The sequence below is a fragment of the Schistocerca americana genome, chromosome X (assembly GCF_021461395.2).
Source record: "Schistocerca americana isolate TAMUIC-IGC-003095 chromosome X, iqSchAmer2.1, whole genome shotgun sequence".
In the NCBI taxonomy this organism is placed as follows: domain Eukaryota; kingdom Metazoa; phylum Arthropoda; class Insecta; order Orthoptera; family Acrididae; genus Schistocerca; species Schistocerca americana.
In genome coordinates, this window is record NC_060130.1 from 18,245,509 (window position 1) to 18,269,129 (window position 23,621).

At 39.0% G+C, this 23,621-nt stretch overlaps 1 protein-coding gene across 1 annotated transcript in view; it reads left to right on the plus strand.

The window, feature by feature from the left end:
* Positions 1-19,534, plus strand: part of LOC124554899 (molybdenum cofactor biosynthesis protein 1-like) — a 69,077-nt gene extending 49,543 nt beyond the window's left edge. Inside the window, exon 7 of the mRNA XM_047128588.1 lies at positions 19,479-19,534. Within this exon, the coding sequence (XP_046984544.1) occupies positions 19,479-19,534 (56 nt within the window). The remainder of the gene's footprint in view (positions 1-19,478) is intronic.
* The last annotated feature ends 4,087 nt before the right edge of the window (positions 19,535-23,621 follow it).

Here is a 23,621-nt window from a genome sequence, read left to right on the forward strand (position 1 = left end):
TAAAAAATAGCAAACGGTAGACATGGATGTTATTGTGACTCTTTCCTAAGGCAACATTTGTGTATTACACTTGTAGAAGTGCACTGCAAAATAAAACAGTAGACCATAAGTTCAAACAATGGAAACTCCAGGTTGGAATATCAGCAGTGTAGGAAAAGATAGAGTGCTAATTACCATAAAGATGGCACGTTAAAATGCAGACAGGCACAGTTAAGACACTTACACATAAGCTTTTGGCCACAACCTTCATCAGAAAAAGAAATAGAAATACACACCATTCATTCGCACAAGCAAGCACACCTCACACACACATGACCGCCAACTCCGACAGCTCAGAGCAGAATGCTAGTCTGTAAGTTTGCTACACAATAAAATAATTATTCTGAGCTACAAGAAAAATGGATTCAAAGAACTAAACTGCTTGAAGAAAAAAAAGGGAAGCTCCCTGAAGCAACGTAGTTTCACGAGTGTGCATACCAGTGGTAAATTATGAGAGTCGCAACTCTCTGAAATGGATACAAAGGCCACCAGATTGCATTAGCTTTGTTTGTGTCTCGGATTGTTACCATGAATGGTAGGAGCTATAAGAGATGTGAAGAGTGTAAGATGTTGAGTGATCCCTGTGAAGGACACAGATGCCCTGTACTTCTGTGAGTCAGCATTATCAGCACGTAACAAAATTTGAAGGGGCCTAATTGTGTGTCTCCATTTGCCAGGCTGATTGAATTATGCAATATGCAGATTTGTGAGACATTCAGATGTGGTAGTGGCCCCATGTTGGACTGCTTGGGAACGTAAGGGCGGCGTGCTTGTCAGCAAGCTTCCAGTTGACCGTGTCTGACGAGCCCATGGGAGAATCGCTGTAATGTACACCGAGCACATTGTAACCCTTTCACACCTGCACCTGTCATGTGATCAGCAGTGAGTCACATTCTGCAAGACCCGCGATTGCAGTTGTCAGTCAGTATGACAACGACATAGGGAGAGGGCGTGTGGGGCAGCATCGGATATGACTTCAGGTCACTCTGACAGCACAGCAGTATGTCATGGACATCCTATATCCTCATTTGCTACCTCCATGTCCAACGGAGTTACAAGAGACAGAGCAGTGAAAACATATCCAGTTGTTGACTCACAAAATGATTTTGAGCTGTGACGCATATAGTCTTAAGTGAATCATTCATACAAAAAGAAAAGAAGAAGAAGCTAAAGTCAGAATGTGAAAAAATTGGAGAATGGAATAGATATTTGAAGACTTCACACTTGAAACTCCCAGTTTTCCTATTGTGAAAGTGCCTTTGTGACCATATGCATTTCACTGACGATAAACTTTTTTTTTTCCCCCTGGGTCTTGGCTCCATATTTTTTCATCCAGTTGAGTCAGAATACTTGCATAGTATTTGTGAGGTATTGTTTCAGTCTTGCAAGCTAATCTAAAATACAAATCCCTTTTGCATCCTAGAAAACAATGACCACTCTTTCTCTCCGATGAAGTCACCTTGGCTATTTTTGTGCAACTGCTGTTTCATTTCGGTCATCTCTCATCCACGGGAACAGATTGGTGCATAGAATCAGTTGTGTGTCAGATTGTCCCAAATTGTTTTTCACATTAGGTTGTAGTGAGGCTTCAACAGATATGCCACTCACTTTCTGGTACAGCCACGGCATCAACTGTTTTGCACATCTTTTTAATTACTGATCTTGCAATATCACACTGTGTTCTTTCTCAGCATTTTCATATTTGATTGTAATTCTAGGAAATTGTTCATGAGTCATCTTACAGACATATGCCACATATGAATTCAGCCACCCATTCCTTAACTGTTGACTATGAAGGAACTCCCCTCATGAACCATGGACCTTACCGTTGGTGGGGAGGCTTGCGTGCCTCAGCGATACAGATGGCCGTACCGTAGGTGCAACCACAATGGAGGGGTATCCGTTGAGAGGCCAGACAAACATGTGGTTCCTGAAGAGGGGCAGCAGCCTTTTCAGTAGTTGCAGGGGCAACAGTCTGGATGATTGACTGATCTGGCTTTGTAACATTAACCAAAACGGCCTTGCTGTGCTGGTACTGCGAATGGCTGAAAGCAAGGGGAAACTACAGCCATAATTTTTCCCGAGGACATGCAGCTCTACAACTAGACTAGAGGAAGAGATCGGTTGGTAGGACATGTTTTGAGGCATCAAGGCATCACAAATTTAGCATTGGAAGGCAGCGTGGAGGGTAAAAATCGTAGAGGGAGACCAAGAGATGAATACACTAAGCAGATTCAGAAGGATGTAGGTTGCAGGAGGTACTGGGAGATGAAGAAGCTCGCACAGGATAGAGTAGCATGGAGAGCTGCATCAAACCAGTCTCAGGACTGAAGACCACAACAACAACAACATGAATGAACTGACTCCTAATAAGTAAGATGATGCCTGTAGAAAAGTACAGCAAAACAGTAATCTCAAAAAAGGACAGGATAGACAGCACATTCTGTAGGACATATTAAAAATGATTGGTAAAAGAGACTTGGCGTGTTAAATGCAGCTTTTGATTACATGATAATTGAATTGGATAGATAAACAATCTACTCGCTAAGTGGCGGCAGAACACACACATAAAAGAAGATTATAATTAGGCGAGCTTTCAGAGCCAGTAGCTCATTCTTCAGGCAGAAGGGTTGAAGTGGAAGGAAGAGGGGTGAAGGATAGGTCTAGGAAAAAGGTTAGATTTTGAGAAAGTTACCCAGAACTGCAGATCAGGGGAGACTTTCCAGATGGGATGAGAAGGAAAGACTGATTCCACATCTACATACATACTCCACTAGCCAGCATATGGTGCATGGCTGAAGGTACCCTGTCTCACTACAATAGTCTGAATAAAATTACTTGATAGTTGACATCAATCACTTGCTGCAACAATGTTGCCACATTGGCTACCAGCTACCGTTTGGTTACAGGTGACAACAAACAAGCGGCTCACTTCACAAATTATGTTAAATGTTTAACACAGAGCAATTTTTCTAGTGGCTGGTGCAAGGTATGTCAGAAATGTTGGATACTCTGTTGACTATTGATTTAAAGTGACCAGTGACTGAACTGGGGCAGACAACGCGTTTTGTATCCCTGACTGTAAACTTGTGTCCTAACCCAGCTGAGAAAATTGTGGTCAACAGTCTGCAGCAGTACTAATATCATTATCGCTTTGTTCATGGCGATTAAAGCTAACCCTTAAGGGTAAACTCAAGACAACAAAAACTCAATTTCAGGGCTGAAAGCAAATTGAAATTTCTCCGTGTCATTTGTTACCTATCCTTAAACTAGCTGCACATGCTGCCATGTTTGAAACCAGTGAACAGTCCATGTGGGCCCTTAGTCGTGGATTATAGATGACTGAGACAGATTCCAAATGAAGAAATAATGACAAGATGAAAAATAAGACCAAATAGAACAGGCAAAACAATGATGAAAAATGATGCAGCGAAGTATTAAAAATAAAAAAATACATTTAAACCAATTAATTGAATGAAAATAATAATCACACTCATTTGGTTAGATTTAGAATTAAAAATTTTGCTACATTGATGAGATTCAAACCTACGACATGCTACACATTAGATTAATCTGCCAACCATTGTGCTATGCCACAGCAGTGCATGAAGTATTTATATATGTGAATGTAGTGACCCAGTTCCAACTATGAATTGCAACCTTAAAAATTTCAGTTTCACGCAGTGTAGTGAAAAGCTTATCTAATGAAAGATGATCTCTGTGAATATGATAACTATAAGTATGATACTGAATTACACCTTGTGCTGATTTATTCAGTAGTGTTTGGTTAGTGCTATGAATGAAATATGTGTCTTTCATTAGCATTGTTAATGTGTGTTGTTTTTGGTGTAGTTATCATGTGTCATGAAATACATAATAAAAGTGTCGGGCTCATAATTCGGGATACAAATACATCAAGAAAGAATGCTGTACCAGGAATTGGAAGTGACTGGCCAATTTTGGTGGATTTTGGCAACACCAGACAGTTCAAGTGTGACGCTGACAACTCTTATTGGCGTTTGAAGTGCCATCTATCAAGTAATTTTAATTCGACTGTAGTCAGTTCCTTTCCCGTTCCATCTGCCAATCGAGTGGGGAAAAAGTGAATGTCTATATGCCTCTCTATGAGTCCTAATTTGTCGTCTCTTATCTTCGTGGTCCCTATGCGTAATGTATGTTGGTGCAAGCAGAATTGTTCTGCAGTCAGCACAGTGTTCCTCAAAATCCCTCCAGGGATTCCCATTTGAGTTCCAGAAACATCTCCATAATACTTGTATGTTGTTGTTTCAACCTACTGTTAACAAATCTAGTATCCTGCCTCTGAAATACCTCAATGTCTGCTTTAATTTGACCCCTTGCGCATCCCAGACACTCAAACTGTACTCAAGAAGAGATCACACTAGCACCCTATATGTGATGTCCATCACAGCTGAGCCACACTAGTAAAATCCACCCAACAAACGAAAGATGATTATTCACCTTCCCTACCATGACCCTCACAAGTTTGTTCCATTTCATATCACATTGCAAAGTTATGTCCAGATATTGAAACAATATGACTTCTTCATTCATGACACTACTAATGCAGGATTCTGGCATTATGGATTTGTTTTTCCAACTCATTTGCAGTAACTTATATTTTTCTACATTTAGGGTTAGCTGTCATTTATTGCACCAACTGGGAACTTTGTCCAAGTCATCTTTTATCCTCCTAAATCACTCAACAATGACACCTTCCACACACCACATCATCATCAGCAAACAACCATAGATTACTGTCCACTTTGTCCATCAGATCAGTTATGCACATAGAAAATATGAGTAATAGCGCTCCTAGCACACATCCCTGGAACGATCCTAATGATACCCTAGTCACTGGTGGACACTCACCGTCGGGATAATGTAGTGGGTTCTATTACTTCAGAAGTCTTTGAGCCACTCACATGTCTGGGAACCTATTCCATGTGCTTGTACCTTTGTTAAAAGTCTGCAGTGAGGCACTATGTCAAATGCTTCTCGGAAATCAAGAAATATGGAATCTGGGTTTGTGAATTTTTGATGGCAAAGTTAGAGGAGCAATGCATCTGCATTAAATTTTGCGTGAAACTCAAGAAAACCTTTACAGAGACACACCAAATGATGCAGGGAGCCTATAGCAATGAGTGCTTAAGCCATACTCGGTGTTACGTATTATTCACACGTTTTAAAAATGGCTTTACAAAAGTCAAAAATGATTCTTGTTCAGGACGCTCTTAGATGTCCCCTGATGACGCTTGTGTCAGGAACGTCAACGAAATTGTGTGTGCCAGTCGAAGATTCACTGTCCGAGAGATTGTAGAAGAATGTAACATTTCAATTGGATCATGTTATGAAATGACACAGCATCTTGGAATGCATTGTGTTGCCGCCAAGTTCATTCCACGGCTCATGAGTCAAAACCAAAAAAACTTTTTGGATCTCACAAAAGAGAATGAGATGTTCCATGTGAGAATAGTATGACCCCTGCAGACTTCTTTTTATTTCCAAAGTTGAAAAGGATGAAGTTTTGCAATGGTAGATGAGATAAAAGAAAATTCGCAGACGGCACTTTATGCGACCCAGCAAGAGGTGTGTCAAGACTGCTCCTGGAAGTGGAAATGATATTGGGAGCAGTGTATCAATTGTGGAGGAGAGTATTTCGAAGGAGACAATCCATAGTAACTAAAAGATAAGCATAGAAAATTTTGTGGACAAAGTTCTGGAATTTTTTGAACAGACGTCGTATGACAAAAGAGCATGCTGAGTTGCCCATGAGTGATGCTTTGTACTAATTTGTGGACATAAACTTATTGGTCACCATGAAACTGATTAGATTCAAACCCAGAATATGTACAAGAATTCTGCAGCAAACTGATGTTACGGATTGGTCTGTAATTTCGTAGGTCTGTTCTTTCGCCCTTCGTATTTACAGGAGACGCCTCTGTATTTTTTTCCCCAGTTGCTTAGGTCTTTCTGCTGGGTGAGAGATTCACAATAAATACAAGCTAAGTAAGGGTCCAGTGCCATATAGCACTCTTTGTAAAACCAAATTGAGATTCCATCTGCAACTGGCGACTTATTTGTTTTTAATTATTTCAGGTGTCAGGGATGCTTACGAGGGTGGTTTGAAAAGTTCTTGAAACAGAATAGAAAAAAAGTACTTATGTCACTGAAACTTTTTTGTTTTTCAATGTACCCTGCTTGTAGATTAATTCACTTGGTCCAACAGTGTTCCAATACCTTGATCCCATCTCGATAATGATTTTCCTCCAGGCCTACAAAATAGTTATCAATTCAGGCTACCAATTCTTAATTTAAGTGAATCTTCATCCACAAAGAAAAATTTTCAGTTTAGGGAAGAGGCACGTGTGGCAACAATTCATACCTTAGTTTGTGTAATTTTACCATGGCGATGGCACACGCGTGTGAGCGTGCATTGGCTTGATGCTAGATGACTTTCTTCCGTATTAAACCTGGCCTTTTTCGCATACCTTTTGTTATAATTTGTCCAGAAGGTTAGCATAGTATTCTCCAGTAATTGTTTGCCCAGTGGGGAGACAATGTACAAACAGAATCCCCTTCTCATCCCAGAACACTGATGCCATGATCTTCCCCGCTGAAGGAATTTGGTGGCGCATCCCAGAACACTGACGCCAAGTCCTTCCCCGCTGAAGGAGTTTGGCGGCAGAGATTCAGCATGTTTCCACTGCTTTGATTGTTGCTTTGTCTCTGGGGTATAGTAGTAAAACAAAGTTTCTTCGTGGTCACAAACCAGCACAAAAGATCTTGTTTGTTTCTCCTAAAACAGGCCAAACATTGTTGTGATATGTCCATTCTCATGCGTTTTTGACCCAGCGTCAAGAGTCGCGGCACCCATCTTGTGAATACGTTTCAGATACATCTGGCAAGCGTGAGCAATTTCATGCCCTCTAAATTGGTGATCCTCCTTGATCATTATGCGCACTTTTGCAATGATTTCTAGAGTAGTGACACATCTTGGCTGACCTATTCATGGATGATCATCATCTAAGCTCTCCTGACCAAATTTAAATTCATTTATCCACTTGGCAACAGTTGAAGACAAAGGAGCAGAGTCCCCTGGTGTATTCTGGAAATCGGCATGAATGTCCTTCGCTTTCATACCTTTCTTTATTGAAGTTCTTAATTACTGCTTGAATCTCGACCCCCCCCCCCCCCCCCATCCTGTACCATCCCGTCATTGCAGATCACTACACAGGAACAACAACAGAGCCGTGTCACTGCCACAGCTCTCTTCCAAGAGCACTGACATGGCATGTGTTTACAGGCAACAGTCCAACGAATATCATGTGAACAACTTGTGCTAGCGCTGACCTCTTGTGGTGATTGTTGTTAGGTGTCTTTGTGCTATTGTCAAATGACGGTATGTTTATATGATTCTCTTGCATGAATGATTTCTGGAATGCAAAATTTAAAACATTTATCTCCTACTGCCACACCAGACTGGTCAAGTGACTTGATGGAAAACTTTGACTCACTTAGCGATTTTACATAGGACAATAATTTCCCCTGCTTCTCAGCCAGATCTTTTGCTGAGGTATGACAGTGGTAGTAACCTTTCCTTGTTGGCATTTGGCATTCTCTTTTGAACTAAGAGTGCAGTAGCTTTTCCTTCCTCAGTATTTTCTGAATTTCATTGTTAAACCACAGTGGCTCTTTTGCATCCATAATTCGTTTACTAGGTACAGACTTGTTGAGAGTGCAATTCACGATCTATTTAAACTTTGACCATAATCTCTCTACGTCCATCTTAATGGAACTAAGTGATGTCAGTTCTGTCTAAGTGAGATGCTAACATCTGCTTATCTGCTCTTTCTGGCATGAACATTTTCCTAGCCTTCTTGACTGATTTATTAATTTTTGTAGTCTTAGTTGTTATGATGTTATCATGATTATTAATCCCCATCTCTATGCTGAAGTCATTGATGATATCTGGGCTGTTTGTAACTACAAGGTCTAAGATATTTCCATTGCATGTGGCGTGCCAAACTAGGTGCTCAAGACAATTTTCGAAAACCACATTCAAAAGTGCTTCACAAGATTGACTGCACCCCCTGAAATAAAGCCATAGGTTACTATCTATACTCAGTAGGCTAAATTAACCTCCAACTAGCATTGCATGATCTAGGTATTTACGTGCTACTGTCTGTAGACTTTCTTTGAATGGCTCCAAAACTGTCATAGCAGAACCGGGTGGATGATTAAAACATCCATTAATTAACGTGATTTCACATAGACTTGTTATAGGCAACCAGGTAACTTCACTGTCACAATCAGCTTTGACCTCAGTAGAGACAATGGACACTCCCTCTCCTACAGTGTCTAACCTGCCTTTCCGATATATATTCCATTAATCACTAAATATGTGAGAGCTTTCTACTCTGGGTTTTAGCCAGCTCTCAGTCTCGGAGAATAATTTGAGTGGGAGACTTTCCTGGATGGCAGTAAATTCGGAAACTGTGTTACAAGTACTTTGACAACTGATAAAATTTTTGACAATCTACACTGGAGTGAATTCAAAAGATAAACCTCAACCAACATTGAATGTATCTTGGTGATAAAGAGCCAAAATAAATAAATTGATGATTTTATTCCATTTCATCTGATTGAATGAAACACACACAGCATAACTACTCAGAAAACAACTATAGTGCGGATTACATTTACTATCATACATGTAGCACTCTGAGAACATTTCACCTTGTCATAGTAGTCCTGTGTTTTGGAACTAGGCAGTGCTTCATTTCACAAAGCGAAAGGAATAGCTTGTGTAAAAAAAAAAATAAGAGGAAATAGTGGTTGCTGGTGTTTTTAACACTATCATTCAATTTAGTTCCTACTGTGAACTTTGCAGCTAGGATATGTAAATGCTCTGAGACTGCTATTGATAATATCTTTATGAACAAATCTAGGGGAAAAAAGTCATATCACAAAACCAATAGTAAATGGACTATCTGATCACGACGTGCAGCATCTTGTGTTAAATGTTGAAACTTGTCAGGATAAAAAAATATTAAATCTGAGTACAGGAGGATAATAAATAAGCCAGAAATTGAGGAATTCAGGAAATTGCTCAAAGACATGAACTGGAGAGATGTTTACCTGACTCAAATGGAAAATACAAAGCATTTATTAATAAAGTTACCTCCTCTTTTGAAAATTGTTTTCCCCTAAAGGTAACTCAGATCACACAGAAGTCAAAAGATAAACCATGGATTACACAAGGAATAAAGATATCATGTGGGGCAAAAAGGAGACTGTATCTACTACCTAGGAACATTTCTGATATTAGAATTGTAATGCATTGCAAAGAATACTGCAAAATATTGAATCAAGTAATCCAGAAATCGAAGTAGCTTTATTAAGAGAAAAAGATAATTGTATCGGGCAACAAAATAAGAACTGTATGGGATATAGTGGAGACAGAGAGAAGTGGGGCCAAAAAGGAAGTGGAACAGATAGCTCTAAAAGTAAATGAGACTTTGGTAACAAGTGCATGTAGTGCTGTAAATCTCTTAAGCAAGACTTAATTTTTGTTACTGACGGCTCGGGGTTATCAGGTTCGGTGAATGGTGCAATGGAGTATCTGGGACCAGTCTTTGAAGAACATCGTGTAGAACCTATTCGAGGAACTTTGAATTCCAACCATTGCTTCTCAGTATACTTACTCCTTAATGAAATTTGATGCAAGTTATATATCTATATTTCCAACAAATAGCTCAATACATATTATCAATACTAGGAATAAGAACAATCTACATAAAGACCTAAAATCACTTATGTTGGTCCAAAAGGGGGCCCAATATTCAGGAACACACATTTTCAATAAATTACCAGCAACCATTAAAAACTTGGTTTCAGATAAAGCACAGTTTAAACAGAGTTTGAATGACTTTTTGATAGGCAATGCCTTCTACTCTACAGATGAATATCCTAACAGAGACTGTTAGGCCAGCGTAAGTAAAAATATGTTAGATTTAAGTTTTGACAGTACTTGGTTGCAACAGTCAATATTAGGTATTTTGTGTATGCTAAATTTATTAATAGTGCATAACATAAATTTATTAATAGTGCATAACAATGTTTCCCCCCCCCCCCCCCCCCCCCCCCCCCCCCCATGAACCATGGACCTTGCCATTGGTGGAGAGGGTTGCGTGCCTCAGCGATACAGATAGCCGTACCGTAGGTGCAACCACAATGGAGGGGTATCTGTTGAGAGGCCAGACAAACGTGTGGTTCCTGAAGAGGGGCAGCAGCCTTTTCAGTAGTTGCAAGGGCAACAGTCTGGATGTTTGACTGATCTGGCCTTGTAACAATAACCAAAACAGCCTTGCTGTGCTGGTACTGCGAATGGCTGAAAGCAAGGGGAAACTACAGCCGTAATTTTTCCCGAGGGCATGCAGCTTTACTGTATGATTACATGATGATGGCGTCCTCTTGGGTAAAATATTCCGGAGGTAAAATAGTCCCCCATTCGGATCTCCGGGCGGGGACTACGCAAGAGGATGTCGTTATCAGGAGAAAGAAAACTGGCGTTCTACGGATCGGAGCGTGGAATGTCAGATCCCTTAATCGGGCAGGTAGGTTAGAAAATTTAAAAAGGGAAATGGATAGGTTGAAGTTAGATATAGTGGGAATTAGTGAAGTTCGGTGGCAGGAGGAACAAGACTTCTGGTCAGGTGACTACAGGGTTATAAACACAAAATCAAATAGGGGTAATGCAGGAGTAGGTTTAATAATGAATAGGATAATAGGAATGCGGGTAAGCTACTACAAACAGCATAGTGAACGCATTATTGTGGCCAAGATAGATACGAAGCCCACGCCTACTACAGTAGTACAAGTTTATATGCCAACTAGCTCTGCAGATGACGAAGAAACTGAAGAAATGTATGATGAAATAAAAGAAATTATTCAGATTGTGAAGGGAGACGAAAATTTAATAGTCATGGGTGACTGGAATTCGAGTGTAGGAAAAGGGAGAGAAGGAAACATAGTAGGTGAATATGGATTGGGGGACAGAAATGAAAGAGGAAGCCGCCTGGTCGAATTTTGCACAGAGCACAACATAATCATAACTAACACTTGGTTTAAGAATCATGAAAGAAGGTTGTATACATGGAAGAACCCTGGCGATACCAAAAGGTATCAGATAGATTATATAATGGTAAGACAGAGATTTAGGAACCAGGTTTTAAATTGTAAGACATTTCCAGGGGCAGATGTGGACTCTGACCACAATCTATTGGTTATGGCCTGTAGATTAAAACTGAAGAAACTGCAAAAGGGTGGGAATTTAAGGAGATGGGACCTGGATAAACTAAAAGAACCAGAGGTTGTACAGAGATTCAGGGAGAGCATAAGGGAGCAATTGACAGAAATGGGGGAAATAAATACAGTAGAAGAAGAATGGGTAGCTTTGAGGGATGAAGTAGTGAAGGCAGCAGAGGATCAAGTAGGTAAAAAGACGAGAGCTAGTAGAAATCCTTGGGTAACAGAAGAAATATTGAATTTAATTGATTAAAGGAGAAAATATAAAAATGCAGTAAGTGAAACAGGCAAAAAGGAATACAAACATCTCAAAAATGAGATCGACAGGAAGTGCAAAATGGCTAAGCAGGGATGGCTAGAGGACAAATGTAAGGATGTAGAGGCCTATCTCACTAGGGGTAAGATAGATACCACCTACAGGAAAATTAAAGAGGCCTTTGGAGATAAGAGAACGACTTGTATGAATATCAAGACCTCAGATGGAAACCCAGTTCTAAGCAAAGAAGGGAAAGCAGAAAGGTGGAAGGAGTATATAGAGGGTCTATACAAGGGCGATGTACTTGAGGACAATATTATGGAAATGGAAGAGGATGTAGATGAAGATGAAATGGGAGATATGATACTGCGTGAAGAGTTTGACAGAGCACTGAAAGACCTGAGTCGAAACAAGGCCCCCGGAGTAGACAATATTCCATTGGAACTACTGACGGCCGTGGGAGAGCCAGTCCTGACAAAACTCTACCATCTGGTGAGCAAGATGTATGAAACAGGCGAAATACCCTCAGACTTCAAGAAGAATATAATAATTCCAATCCCAAAGAAAGCAGGTGTTGACAGATGTGAAAATTACCGAACTATCAGCTTAATAAGTCACAGCTGCAAAATACTAACATGAATTCTTTACAGACGAATGGAAAAACTAGTAGAAGCCAACCTCGGGGAAGATCAGTTTGGATTCCGTAGAAACACTGGAACACGTGAGGCAATACTGACCTTACGACTTATCTTAGAAGAAAGATTAAGGAAAGGCAAACCTATGTTTCTAGCATTTGTAGACTTAGAGAAAGCTTTTGACAATGTTGACTGGAATACTCTCTTTCAAATTCTAAAGGTGTCAGGGGTAAAATACAGGGAGCGAAAGGCTATTTACAATTTGTACAGAAACCAGATGGCAGTTATAAGAGTCAAGGGACATGAAAGGGAAGCAGTGGTTGGGAAGGGAGTAAGACAGGGTTGTAGCCTCTCCCCGATGTTGTTCAATCTGTATATTGAGCAAGTAGTAAAGGAAACAAGAGAAAAATTCGGGGTAGGTATTAAAATTCATGGAGAAGAAATAAAAACTTTGAGGTTCGCCGATGACATTGTAATTCTGTCAGAGACAGCAAAGGACTTGGAAGAGCAGTTGAATGGAATGGACAGTGTCTTGAAAGGAGGATATAAGATGAACATCAACAAAAGCAAAACAAGGATAATGGAATGTAGTCTAATTAAGTCGGGTGATGCTGAGGGAATTAGATTAGGAAATGAGGCACTTAAAGTAGTAAAGGAGTTTTGCTATTTGGGGAGCAAAATAACTGATGATGGTCGAAGTAGAGAGGATATAAAATGTAGGCTGGCAATGGCAAGGAAAGCGTTTCTGAAGAAGAGAAATTTGTTAACATCCAGTATAGATTTAAGTGTCAGGAAGTCATTTCTGAAAGTATTCGTATGGAGTGTAGCCATGTATGGAAGTGAAACATGGACGATAAATAGTTTGGACAAGAAGAGAATAGAAGCTTTCGAAATGTGGTGCTACAGAAGAATGCTGAAGATTAGATGGGTAGATCACATAACTAATGAGGAAGTATTGAATAGGATTGGGGAGAAGAGAAGTTTGTGGCACAACTTGACCAGAAGAAGGGATCGGTTGGTAGGACATGTTCTGAGGCATCAAGGGATCACCAATTTAGTATTGGAGGGCAGCGTGGAGGGTAAAAATCGTAGAGGGAGACCAAGAGATGAATACACTAAGCAGATTCAGAAGGATGTAGGTTGCAGTAGGTACTGGGAGATGAAGAAGCTTGCACAGGATAGAGTAGCATGGAGAGCTGCATCAAACCAGTCTCAGGACTGAAGACCACAACAACAACAACAACAACAATATTTCATTCTGAGAGCGTATTAATTCTGTAAATATTAGTTTCTCCAGTTTACTGTATTGTATTCACCTATTTTGGCAATCTCATGACAAATGATCAGGGTAGTATTCATTATATTAAAATGTTTTGTGTTATACATTCTGACATGTTCCACACCCTTGAGAATCATCTCATTTTTTCGGTGTATGTAACGAAAACTGAATCAAATCAAATTCAATCACCATCTCTCATCATGTAATAACTTCACTTCTTCTTCTTCCCTTGTCGTCTCCTGTTTTTCCAGTACTCGTCCATCTCCTCCTCATGTTTTTCCCCCTTTATTCTATTCGTGTTGTTCTCAATCCCCTATTTCTTCTGCATCGAAAGCCTTTTATTTTTATTTTTTTTTTTTTTTTATCGAGGTGAGTCTTTATGGACTGCGTGGTAACAACCGACTTCACTGTAGTGTCCAGGTCTTGTTCTTGCTCCAGCTTTGACTTCCTGCCAGTATCTTCTGAGCCCCTCTAAGAAGTACCTTTTTATGCCCTTCAGATAAGGGTCCTCACTGTCTTTCGGATGTTGATGCCATGTTAAAACCTTGGTAGTTGGTCACCAATCTTCTAAATTTGTTCCTTTCAGGAATTTCTCTCTGAGATACCAATCTGCTTAAGATCTTTTTCACATTCTTTGAACCATCTCGGCGTCGTTTTCTTAGATAGGATGAAACTCTGTATTCTTTTTGATAGTCGATCACCGTCCATTTTCATGAGATGACCATAAAATAACAATCATTTCTTTGTAATGGATGCTGTGATAGGTTCTGTCTTGCTGCACGATTCCTCATTTGCTCTCATTCGCCATTGTCCATCGACCCATCTATTACCTTAGGATTTTCCTTAATATCCTACACTCACGCTTTTCCAGCCGCTCAGCTTGACCTTGTCTATTCGTGGTCAAAGTTTTGGATGCTTATAAGCCCTCAGGTTTTACAACTGTATTATAATGTTGGAACTTGGCCCACATACTCATAGACTTTTTGTTATAAGTATTCTTTGTCAGTTGGTATGCTTGGTCTAACTTCCTCATCCTGGCAATTGCTTCTTCTTTTAATCCATTCTCCTGGTGGATGACTTCACCGAGATACCTGAAATTCTTAACTCATCTGATTTTTTCCCAGGTTGGTTATCATCCATTCAGGTCCGTTACAGATGTTCGTTATATATTTTGTCTTTTGAATAGAGATCTGGAGTCTAACTTTTTTCAGCAATTTCTGACAGCCTATTTATCTTGTTGACTGCTGACTCTTTGTTGTTAGCAAAAATGGCCAGGTCAGCCACAAAATCTAAGCAGTCAATGCACACCCCTTTGTTCTTAGGACCAAGTCTGAACCACTCTTCATTTGTTTCTTCTTGGGCTAATAACTTTCTCCACTCTCGAGTGACCTTTTCCAAGACACAATTGAAAAGGAGAGGGATAGTCCATCTCCTCGTCTTATGTCCGTTCTGATTGTAAAGGGTTCAGATACCTCACCCATAAATTTAATTTTTGACACTGTGTTAGTAAGAGTTTGTTTGATCAGCTTTCTTGAGGTATTATCCATCCCAAACTTTTCCAAAATATTCATTAATGCCTGTCAGTCGATGGAGTCATATACTTTTTGAAAATCAACAAACATGACCACATAGTTATTTCTTCCAGTTTTTAGGACCTGATGATGTTCTTCAGGTTAAAGATCTGTTCTGCGCAAGAATCGCCCTTTCGGAAACCAGCTTGATAGTCCCCAATCAGTTGGTTACAATGACCTTCTATTCTATTCTGTATCACTTTGGAGAGAATCTTATATGGAACAGATACTAATGAGGTACCCCTATAGTTACTGACATTCTATTTATCACCTTTTTTGTGTAGATGATGGATTAAAGCTGACTGCCATTCAGTTGGTATCATCCCAGCTCTCCAGATCTCCTCAAAAAGTTGGACTAGTATATCTAGAGTTTCATTATTTGCCAGCTTCAGTAGTTCCACCACTATTGAATCCTCTCCAGCTGCCTTATTATTCTTAAAGTTGTTGATGATCTCTTTGGTCTCCTCTTTACTAGATGGAGATTAGGGGTAGTTTGTTGATTGGGGCACATGCAGGGAATCTTTCTTTCGGTTCATCACAATTAAGTAGGTTTTCAAAGTAACGAGACATGATCTTGCAGTTTTCTTTGTTGGTCAGGCCGAGTGTGGTGTGCATACTGTAAGACCTTCAGTACACACACCATCAGATTATTTGACTTGTTGCTCTAACGAAGTAAGCGAGTGTCAGCAATATGTCTCGTGGTCTTATCATGGTGTGTTTATCTTCTGCCATTCGGTCAGATGATAGAAATGCCACTTGCACGCTTAGAGTAGCAGATTGACGGTGACCAACTTTAAACAGAATTTGATTAATTTTCACACACATTTACTAAAATAATAACAAATATAAAAATTACTTAACTTGGTTCTGGATGCTATTTACAATTGACAATCTGAAGTTCTTTGGGATTGGTACGTTAATCTTATTCTCACATATATTTCAGATACTTGACAAAAGTGTCTATACATTTATCTTCATGGCTATGTACAGGAATATGGTAATCTTATCAGGCGCAGACTGAATCTTGACTATGGACTGGTACAGACAATTGTAGAACTCGACGGACTGGTACAGACTAATGCAGACTGGTACAGACTAATGCAGACTCATACAGACTGGTGCAGACAAATGCAGACTGACTGATCGAAGGTCTTTACACTCGTTATAATACCTCGCACGTTCATGTATCACTGCGCGAGTGTGATGCGCGAGGAGAAAATGTTCTATGTTAGCAGCAATCTCATTGGCTGCGTTACATATTAATACGCGGATCGGCGGAAGCAGAATTTGGTCCGTCTCTATGGCAGCGCCATCTCATAGTGCGGAGATGGACGAGCGCTGCGCTTGCGCTGTTTTGCTTAGCGGGGCGCACTCTAGTGGGAAATTTGTGTACGCGCTGAATATGCGGAACTATGTGCACAACACTGAGCTTTCCATTTTCGTCTCTAAAACAAAAACTAGGGGCTTGGTATCCTTTCAAATTCGATTTGAACGCCTGATAGAAGTCTCTGACATTGTTTATCTGGAAACACTGATCGATCTATTCTAACTGCTGTTTCTCATGCAATTGCTTAGACCTTCATAGAGTTCTGGCTGCATATTTTCGAACTTCATGGAATACATCAAAATCATCAGGACTCCTGGTAGAATTCCACTTTTTCCATGCACTTGCTGTTTGGGCCACCACCTCACCACAAACCTCATTCCACCATGTATGATTCCTCTTTTTAGCTGTCAGGATTGTAGTATTAGCTGCTTGTTGGATCATGGAGGCAATGTCTGCCCATTTATGGGATTCAACTGTCAGTTACTGGTGGCATTGTTCCAATATGTTTTGATTGATTTTGAGCTTCGCAATATCATATTTATGAATTTTATTTCCGGTTTTCACGGTCTTATTGAGAGGGATGAAATTAATTTTGATCTTGGAGAGGTGATGATCCTTTTAAATTCAGTATTTTATCTGTAAAAAGGTTTCTTTCTATTATTTCTGATTGTTTGATGTTGTTTCTTTCTTATTTCTGTAATCCATGCTATCATTGAGTCCTTCTTCCAGAACTACTCATTCAGTAGAGGTCTCTAAAAAAAAATTAATCTTCTTTTAGCCATTACTTCTGATATTTTCTCAAAATTTTTGTAGATCTCCTCATTACTTCTCATTTTCCAGCCATCTGTAGCTTGTATTGCAACCATTATTTTCTAATAATGCTCCTTTGAGGAACCTCTGTTCTGTCCAGCTTATAGTTCATCATTAGGCATCCTCATCCATATAAACATCCTGGTCATACCACTGTGGGATAGTGTTTTAGTTTTGTTTTTTTAGTTGTACATTTCTTGTTGTAAATATCCTTTATAAAACGATTTGCTCTCTCCAGTTTGCTGACTCTTGCATCTACTGTTAATTCTTCTAGTCCATTTTGTTGTACAGTTTGTCCAATATATTTAAATTTACTTCCTAATGCTATTTTACATTTTTGTTTTTCTAAGAATGTTGATGCATTGTTTGAAATTGTCATCAATGTTGTTTTTTCGGCTGAAATTTTGGGACCAGCTCTCTTTGCTATTTCTTCCAAAAGATTTCTTTCAATAACTGTCTGTCAGATTTTTTGAAAGTATATCAGAATCATCTGCAGAAGCCAGGCAGTTTACCTTAATTCCATTTGTTATTCGTCCTAAAATTATTGGTTCAATTTTGTAATTTTTTTTTCTCCAAATTCCAGATACTTTCTATTTTTTCTAGAATGCAGTGTTACAGTAAAGGTGATAAACTGTCCCCTTGTCTAACACCAGTTTTTATTTCAAATGGTTGAGATACTTCTCCCATAAATTTAGCTTCAGTCATCCTATTTGCTAGTGTTTTGAGGATTATGTTTGCTTTAATACAAAATTCTTTGATGATTTTACCTATAATTTCTCTGCCTACCAAATCAAAAGTTTTCTTGAAACAAATACATGATACTATTATAGGTTTGGTGATTAGCAGTCTGTGGAGGATTATCGATTTTCTAATAAACATCTGCTCTGTGCAGGGTCTTCCCTTTCTAGAGCTCCTCGAGACTCTCCCAGTTATTTGTCTAAAGTTTCTACAACTCTGTCCAGAGAATTTTTGATAATATTTTGTATACCACTGGCAGAAGTGAGGCATCTCTGCCATTGTTGACATTTTGAGTGTCCCCTTTTTTTCATAGCTGTGGATTAATGCTTTCCATAATCTCTTCAGCTTTCCAAATGTTCTCAAACAGCAGTTGTAGATCATTTGTGTGTTCTGACTATTTCAATAATTTTGCTGTAGTGGAGTCATCATTTGTTGCTTTGAAGTTTTGGAAGATTTGATGGCTTCATGAATTTATTGCTCTGTTAGTGGAAAATCTTCCTCCAGATGTTGTGGGACTGCTATTATATATTGCTACAATGTGCTGTTATTATTGTTGTTGTTGTTGTTGTTGTTGTTTGGTTGCCTGTTCTTCAGCACTTCCTTTCTGTTTCCTTTATCTATTTGCCGCCATTTTAGCCCATTTACCGGTATTTTCAGCTTGTTCTTCACTTATTTGACCTTTTGGTGGCTCCTCTTGAAGAGATCTTATTTCTCAGCATTTAAAATTACATCATCTGCTGCTCTTTCGCAACTGAATTTCATCATGTCCATCTTCCTTGACTCAAGATCCTGAATTTTCATCCTTAATTCTTGAACAGTCTCATTTCTCTTTTTGTGTTTTCCAGATGAAGAAACTTTTGGTCCTCAAAGCTAAGATTAGTATCAGTTTTTTTATTTGTTTCTGCCTATGGCTGCTATATCTCTTTAGTTAGAATATTTTCTCTCTCTGTATTTGATTATAGTCTAAGTCTGAATATTTTTATAAGTACATTTATTGCTGTAGCAATGAGTAAAATAAATTGTATTGCACTGCCTGTAGCATGTAGCACCATTTTGACTTTTAGTCCTCTTGCTGTACAAAAAGTAGCTTTGATGATTACTTAATGCAAGTATTTTGTAAGAGCTGTGGAACGGTTAGTATCTGTTTATATTTTTCTGATTAATTCAAGCTCGTCAATGCACATCCTGTGTTAAGGAAATATTTGCACTGAATTTACTGTGTGTTAAATATAAGCAGTGGATCCATTGGGGTAGTCTGTTTGGTAGAAATATGTCAAGGTGAACAAAACAGATGGTGAAGGAAGAGAGGGAAAAGGTCAACATTTGCTTCTCATCAGCATTATAACTGGGTTGCAACATTCAGTGAAAATTATCTGTGACAGGAAGTTGTCATAAATACGTTTTTTGAAGAAACTTTATGTTTGTATAAGCATTTATTAAATTTAAAAAGTTGGATTTCATCTGTTAATACAAAAGATAATGTTTTGCATTGCAGGCATGATGAACCTGTCAAAGATGAAGAATCGGCCAATGATTCTTATTGGAGGATAACAGTATGTATAACTTAAACTTGAGATTCTTGAAAATAAAGCTAGTCAGTATTTCTTAACAGTACTGATTTAAATACATCTAAAAGATCGCTGTTACCTAAATGAAAGTTGACAAGCAAAGTCTTAGTGGACATTTGTATAAAATTGTCATAGGTGTTATTTACAAGAAGAGTAAATAGTTTCAATAGGAATGTGGTGAGACATTTAACAAATGTCATGACCACACATTAATAGGACCTTATAACACTACCATTATGATATTAGTATGCTTTTACGTAAATAACAGAAACCCTGTCTCTATGTTGCCACGTATAACCCTCTTACTAAAATTTAGTTTAGTTTTAAAATAAAATACACTATCGAAGGATAGTCCTGTTTACAGGAAAAGATAATCAATAGAGTTATCCTTCTTACAGGATTTACCGTGTGTTGCGTCTAATGGATAAGTAAATTGGACTATTCACTTCTTTTCCTAAGATCTTACCCAGTGGCTAGATAGGAACACAGTATGAATAATAATATACTGAAGCTAGGAAAACTCATTTCCAAGTTCATTTAGTGGTTTAAAACATGTACTTAATGGTCACCAACCTATCCTGGCAATGAAATAGTGAAGTATTGGAGAAGCAGAAATGTGAATTTTGCCTACTTTCTTGCTACTGTTTAGTTTGGCTCTTCAAATAAATTACCCCACTTAAACAATTTTGGGCTACATCTTTATACATTATGTTTTTAAAAAAGAAAAAGCCCAGTAGATAACTTCAAGGAAGGTAAAAAAAATTAGCCGGGGTGGGGGGGACTACCTTTAGAAAAGCACTTTCCATAATCAAGAAACTTAAATACTTAGACACTAAAGCACACACTTTTTAACTGAACATTTCACTTAAAGAAAACCTCTTTCTTGGTGGAATTTACTTTCAAAACCTGTTATTCTTTGAACTAATTCTGTGTAGCCATCTAACAGGTTCTAGTAACTTGGCTTCACTCTGATTGAATTTTATGTAAGCAAACCATAACACTTTGCAATAGTTAAGAAAACATTTTTATTATTTACACTAAAGCAATTTAAATGGTGCCTCTTTATATTAACTTGGCACTTCATAAGTCTGTAAAACAGGACACTCGGATTAATCAAACACCAGGAAGGAACCCTATACAGATGTATGATTAGGATGAAATAACAGGGTGAGCCAGTTTCCGTAAAGTTCAAGAATGATTATTAAAACACAGTTTAAATTAATGGTTCATGCTGTACAAAGGTAAAAATAGAAAAAAATCTTATCTGGTGGCTGTAGGCTTGGGTGTGGTGAACAGTTATGATGGCTACACTACCCACACTACGGCCTGCAAGTTTCTTGCTGTATGGGCTCAATTTCTCTTCTTGGCTTCATTCAGTTTTACATACAGTAGGTCAACAACTCGCAGCTATACTGTAAGCTGTTTGCAGTCTTCAACCGAGGCATTTTTATGAAAATTTGCAGGCAAAGCTTCTGCTCCACAAAGGAGTTACCTCAATCACTGCTGCCTTCAGACTGTGTGACTTACTTCCCGAACTTGCTCAAGGTAGCACGCCAATTCGCCTTTCGCACCTCTTCCGTGCGCCACAGCCATTTTCGTTTCAAACAAAAGCACACTGGTTTTTACATAACACCTATTTCTTACATTGTTCGTAAGCATGACCATTTCTTAAATTGTCAAATTTACATCAACATGAACAATTTATACACACACATATTTTTAAATACAAAATGTTATCAAAACATTATTTAGACACTTGGTATCCTTTGTAGAGGACTTGGGCAGGTTTGTCCCAACCTAGTACACATTATTTTGTTACTTCCCTTCAGATATTCCATTTAGCTTCATCTACAATAATTCCCAATGTTCTGACTTTTGAGGTGTCCAGTGTGGGTTGCTCTCCACTTCCTGGGTGTATTGTATCGAGTTAGCTTTTTCAAATTTCCATGAGGGTTTATCAATGTATTTTGTAACTGATATTTCAGCACCAATGATAACTTTTGTGAGCCAATGTACACTCCTTGAAAAATGTTTAGGTACTACTATTGAGTGATTCAGTGGTAATTTGTTCTCATCAGTGGAAAAGATGGATGGGTCAGGTTTTGTATCAGTTTCCATCTGCCTGCCCAAAACTTTTTAAATTCCTTGGCATCAAACTTAGATAATTTCTTGTGTGTTGATCCATTCGAACAATGGTTCTCTATTTTTGTCTCTATTTATGTATCTCCAGGTTGTGTTTTGGAATTAAAATCTTAAACATATACGTGCTGTCTAGTTGCTGTGTGTAAGACTAGTGTCAGACACTTTCCGTTAGGTGATTTGTGGACTGATGTAATAACCAGGCCTTTGAGTTTTATCCTAATTACTTCTACATCACTAATTTTCTGACTGCTTAAGCCAACATAATCCAAGAGCTGTTTCTTTTTTCATTTATTGTGGATGCACCTAACAATTGAGAGGAGTATTGATATTGCTTTATATTGCGTAATCTTGCATGTAGCTGCTGAATTATCACCTAAATGCATTTCCTTTAGAGCTATAATACTGATGGTATGCTCATCATTTAATTTGCTTTGGTAACTGCATTTGTCACTTGTTAATCCTACGTTAATTTGCATAATATGGACACCTTGCCTGATAATTTTTGACTGTAAGCTCTGAGACGTGCTGGACCATCTTTTGTGTAGAGTTTTTGCTGTCTGCTCCTGCAGTCACACAGCCTTGGTGAACCATCTCAGGGGTTGTCTACATGCCCCACAACAGTCTTTTTGGTGTCCAGTGTGAATGATTCACTGGTAAATATCCTGTCCCATACACTTTTGTTTGTAGACAATACTACTGTGTTAGCTGAAAATAGAAACCCTGAACCAGGAAGCAGTAGTCTCAGTACCTCAGAGAATTAGTTTCAGGTAAAGTATATGGATATAACATATCTAAAATGAACATGGTTTAGTTTGGAAACCACACAAACACCAAATGTACACACCCGCAGTAGCTGCTGGGGGTGGGGGGGCAGAGTGATTGGAGAAGACAGTACATGGTCTGAATGGGAAAAGATTGGTGGGTACAGAAGAGAGAAGGGAAAAGGTAAAGTGATACAGTGGGAAACAAATTAGCAGAGGTTTAGGTCAAGTGGATGGCACTAGATGTGCTGGAGAGACAATTTCCACCTGTGTAGTTCAGAGAAACTTGCACTGGAAGGGAATATCCAAATGGTATGTATAGTAAAGCAGTTGTTGAAGTGGTGTACAGCCTCTTGGCAACTGCAATGTCAAGTCTGTGGTTTGCCACAGTTTGGTGCTAGACATTACTGCGAGTGAACAGTTGGTTACTTGTCATCCCTACATGGAAAATTGTATGGTAATTGCAGCATAGCTGATTTTTAACAGGTTGCTTTTGCACATGATCGTGCCTTTTATATGGTGGGAGATGCCTGCGACTGGACTGCTGTAGGAGGTGGTGGGTGGATTTGTGGGACAGGTCTCTAGATTGTGCAGGCCGTGGAACACTACTTTGCAGGACATTGACCGTGAAAAACAGAGATTGCATCGGGATTGAATACAAAACACACAATGCCAAGTTAAGTACAAGAAGAGTGAATCTTCTAAGAGTTTGTGCTTCCAGCGGCTCCTGGGAGACCAGTATTAGATTCCGATGCACCAGTGCAGGTTTACTGTATCCTTTATACCTTCACATTGACCATGAAACACAGAAATTCGATCGGGATTGAATACAAAATGCACAATGCCGTCTTAAGTACATTAGGAGTGAATCTTCTAAGAGTTTGTGCTTTGAGTTTCTCCTGGGAGACCAGTATTAGACTCCGATGCACCAATGAAGGTTTACTGTATCCCTTGGTCTTTCACATTGACCACGAAACACAGAAATTGCATCGGGATTGAATACAAATGGCACAATGCAGACTTAAGTACAAGAAGAGTGAATCATCTAAGAGTTTGTGATGTGGGCGTCAACTGGTAGACCAGTATTAGATTCCGATGCACCAGTGCAGGTTTACTGTACCCCTTGGACTTTCATATTGACCGTGAAACACAGAAATTGCATCGTGA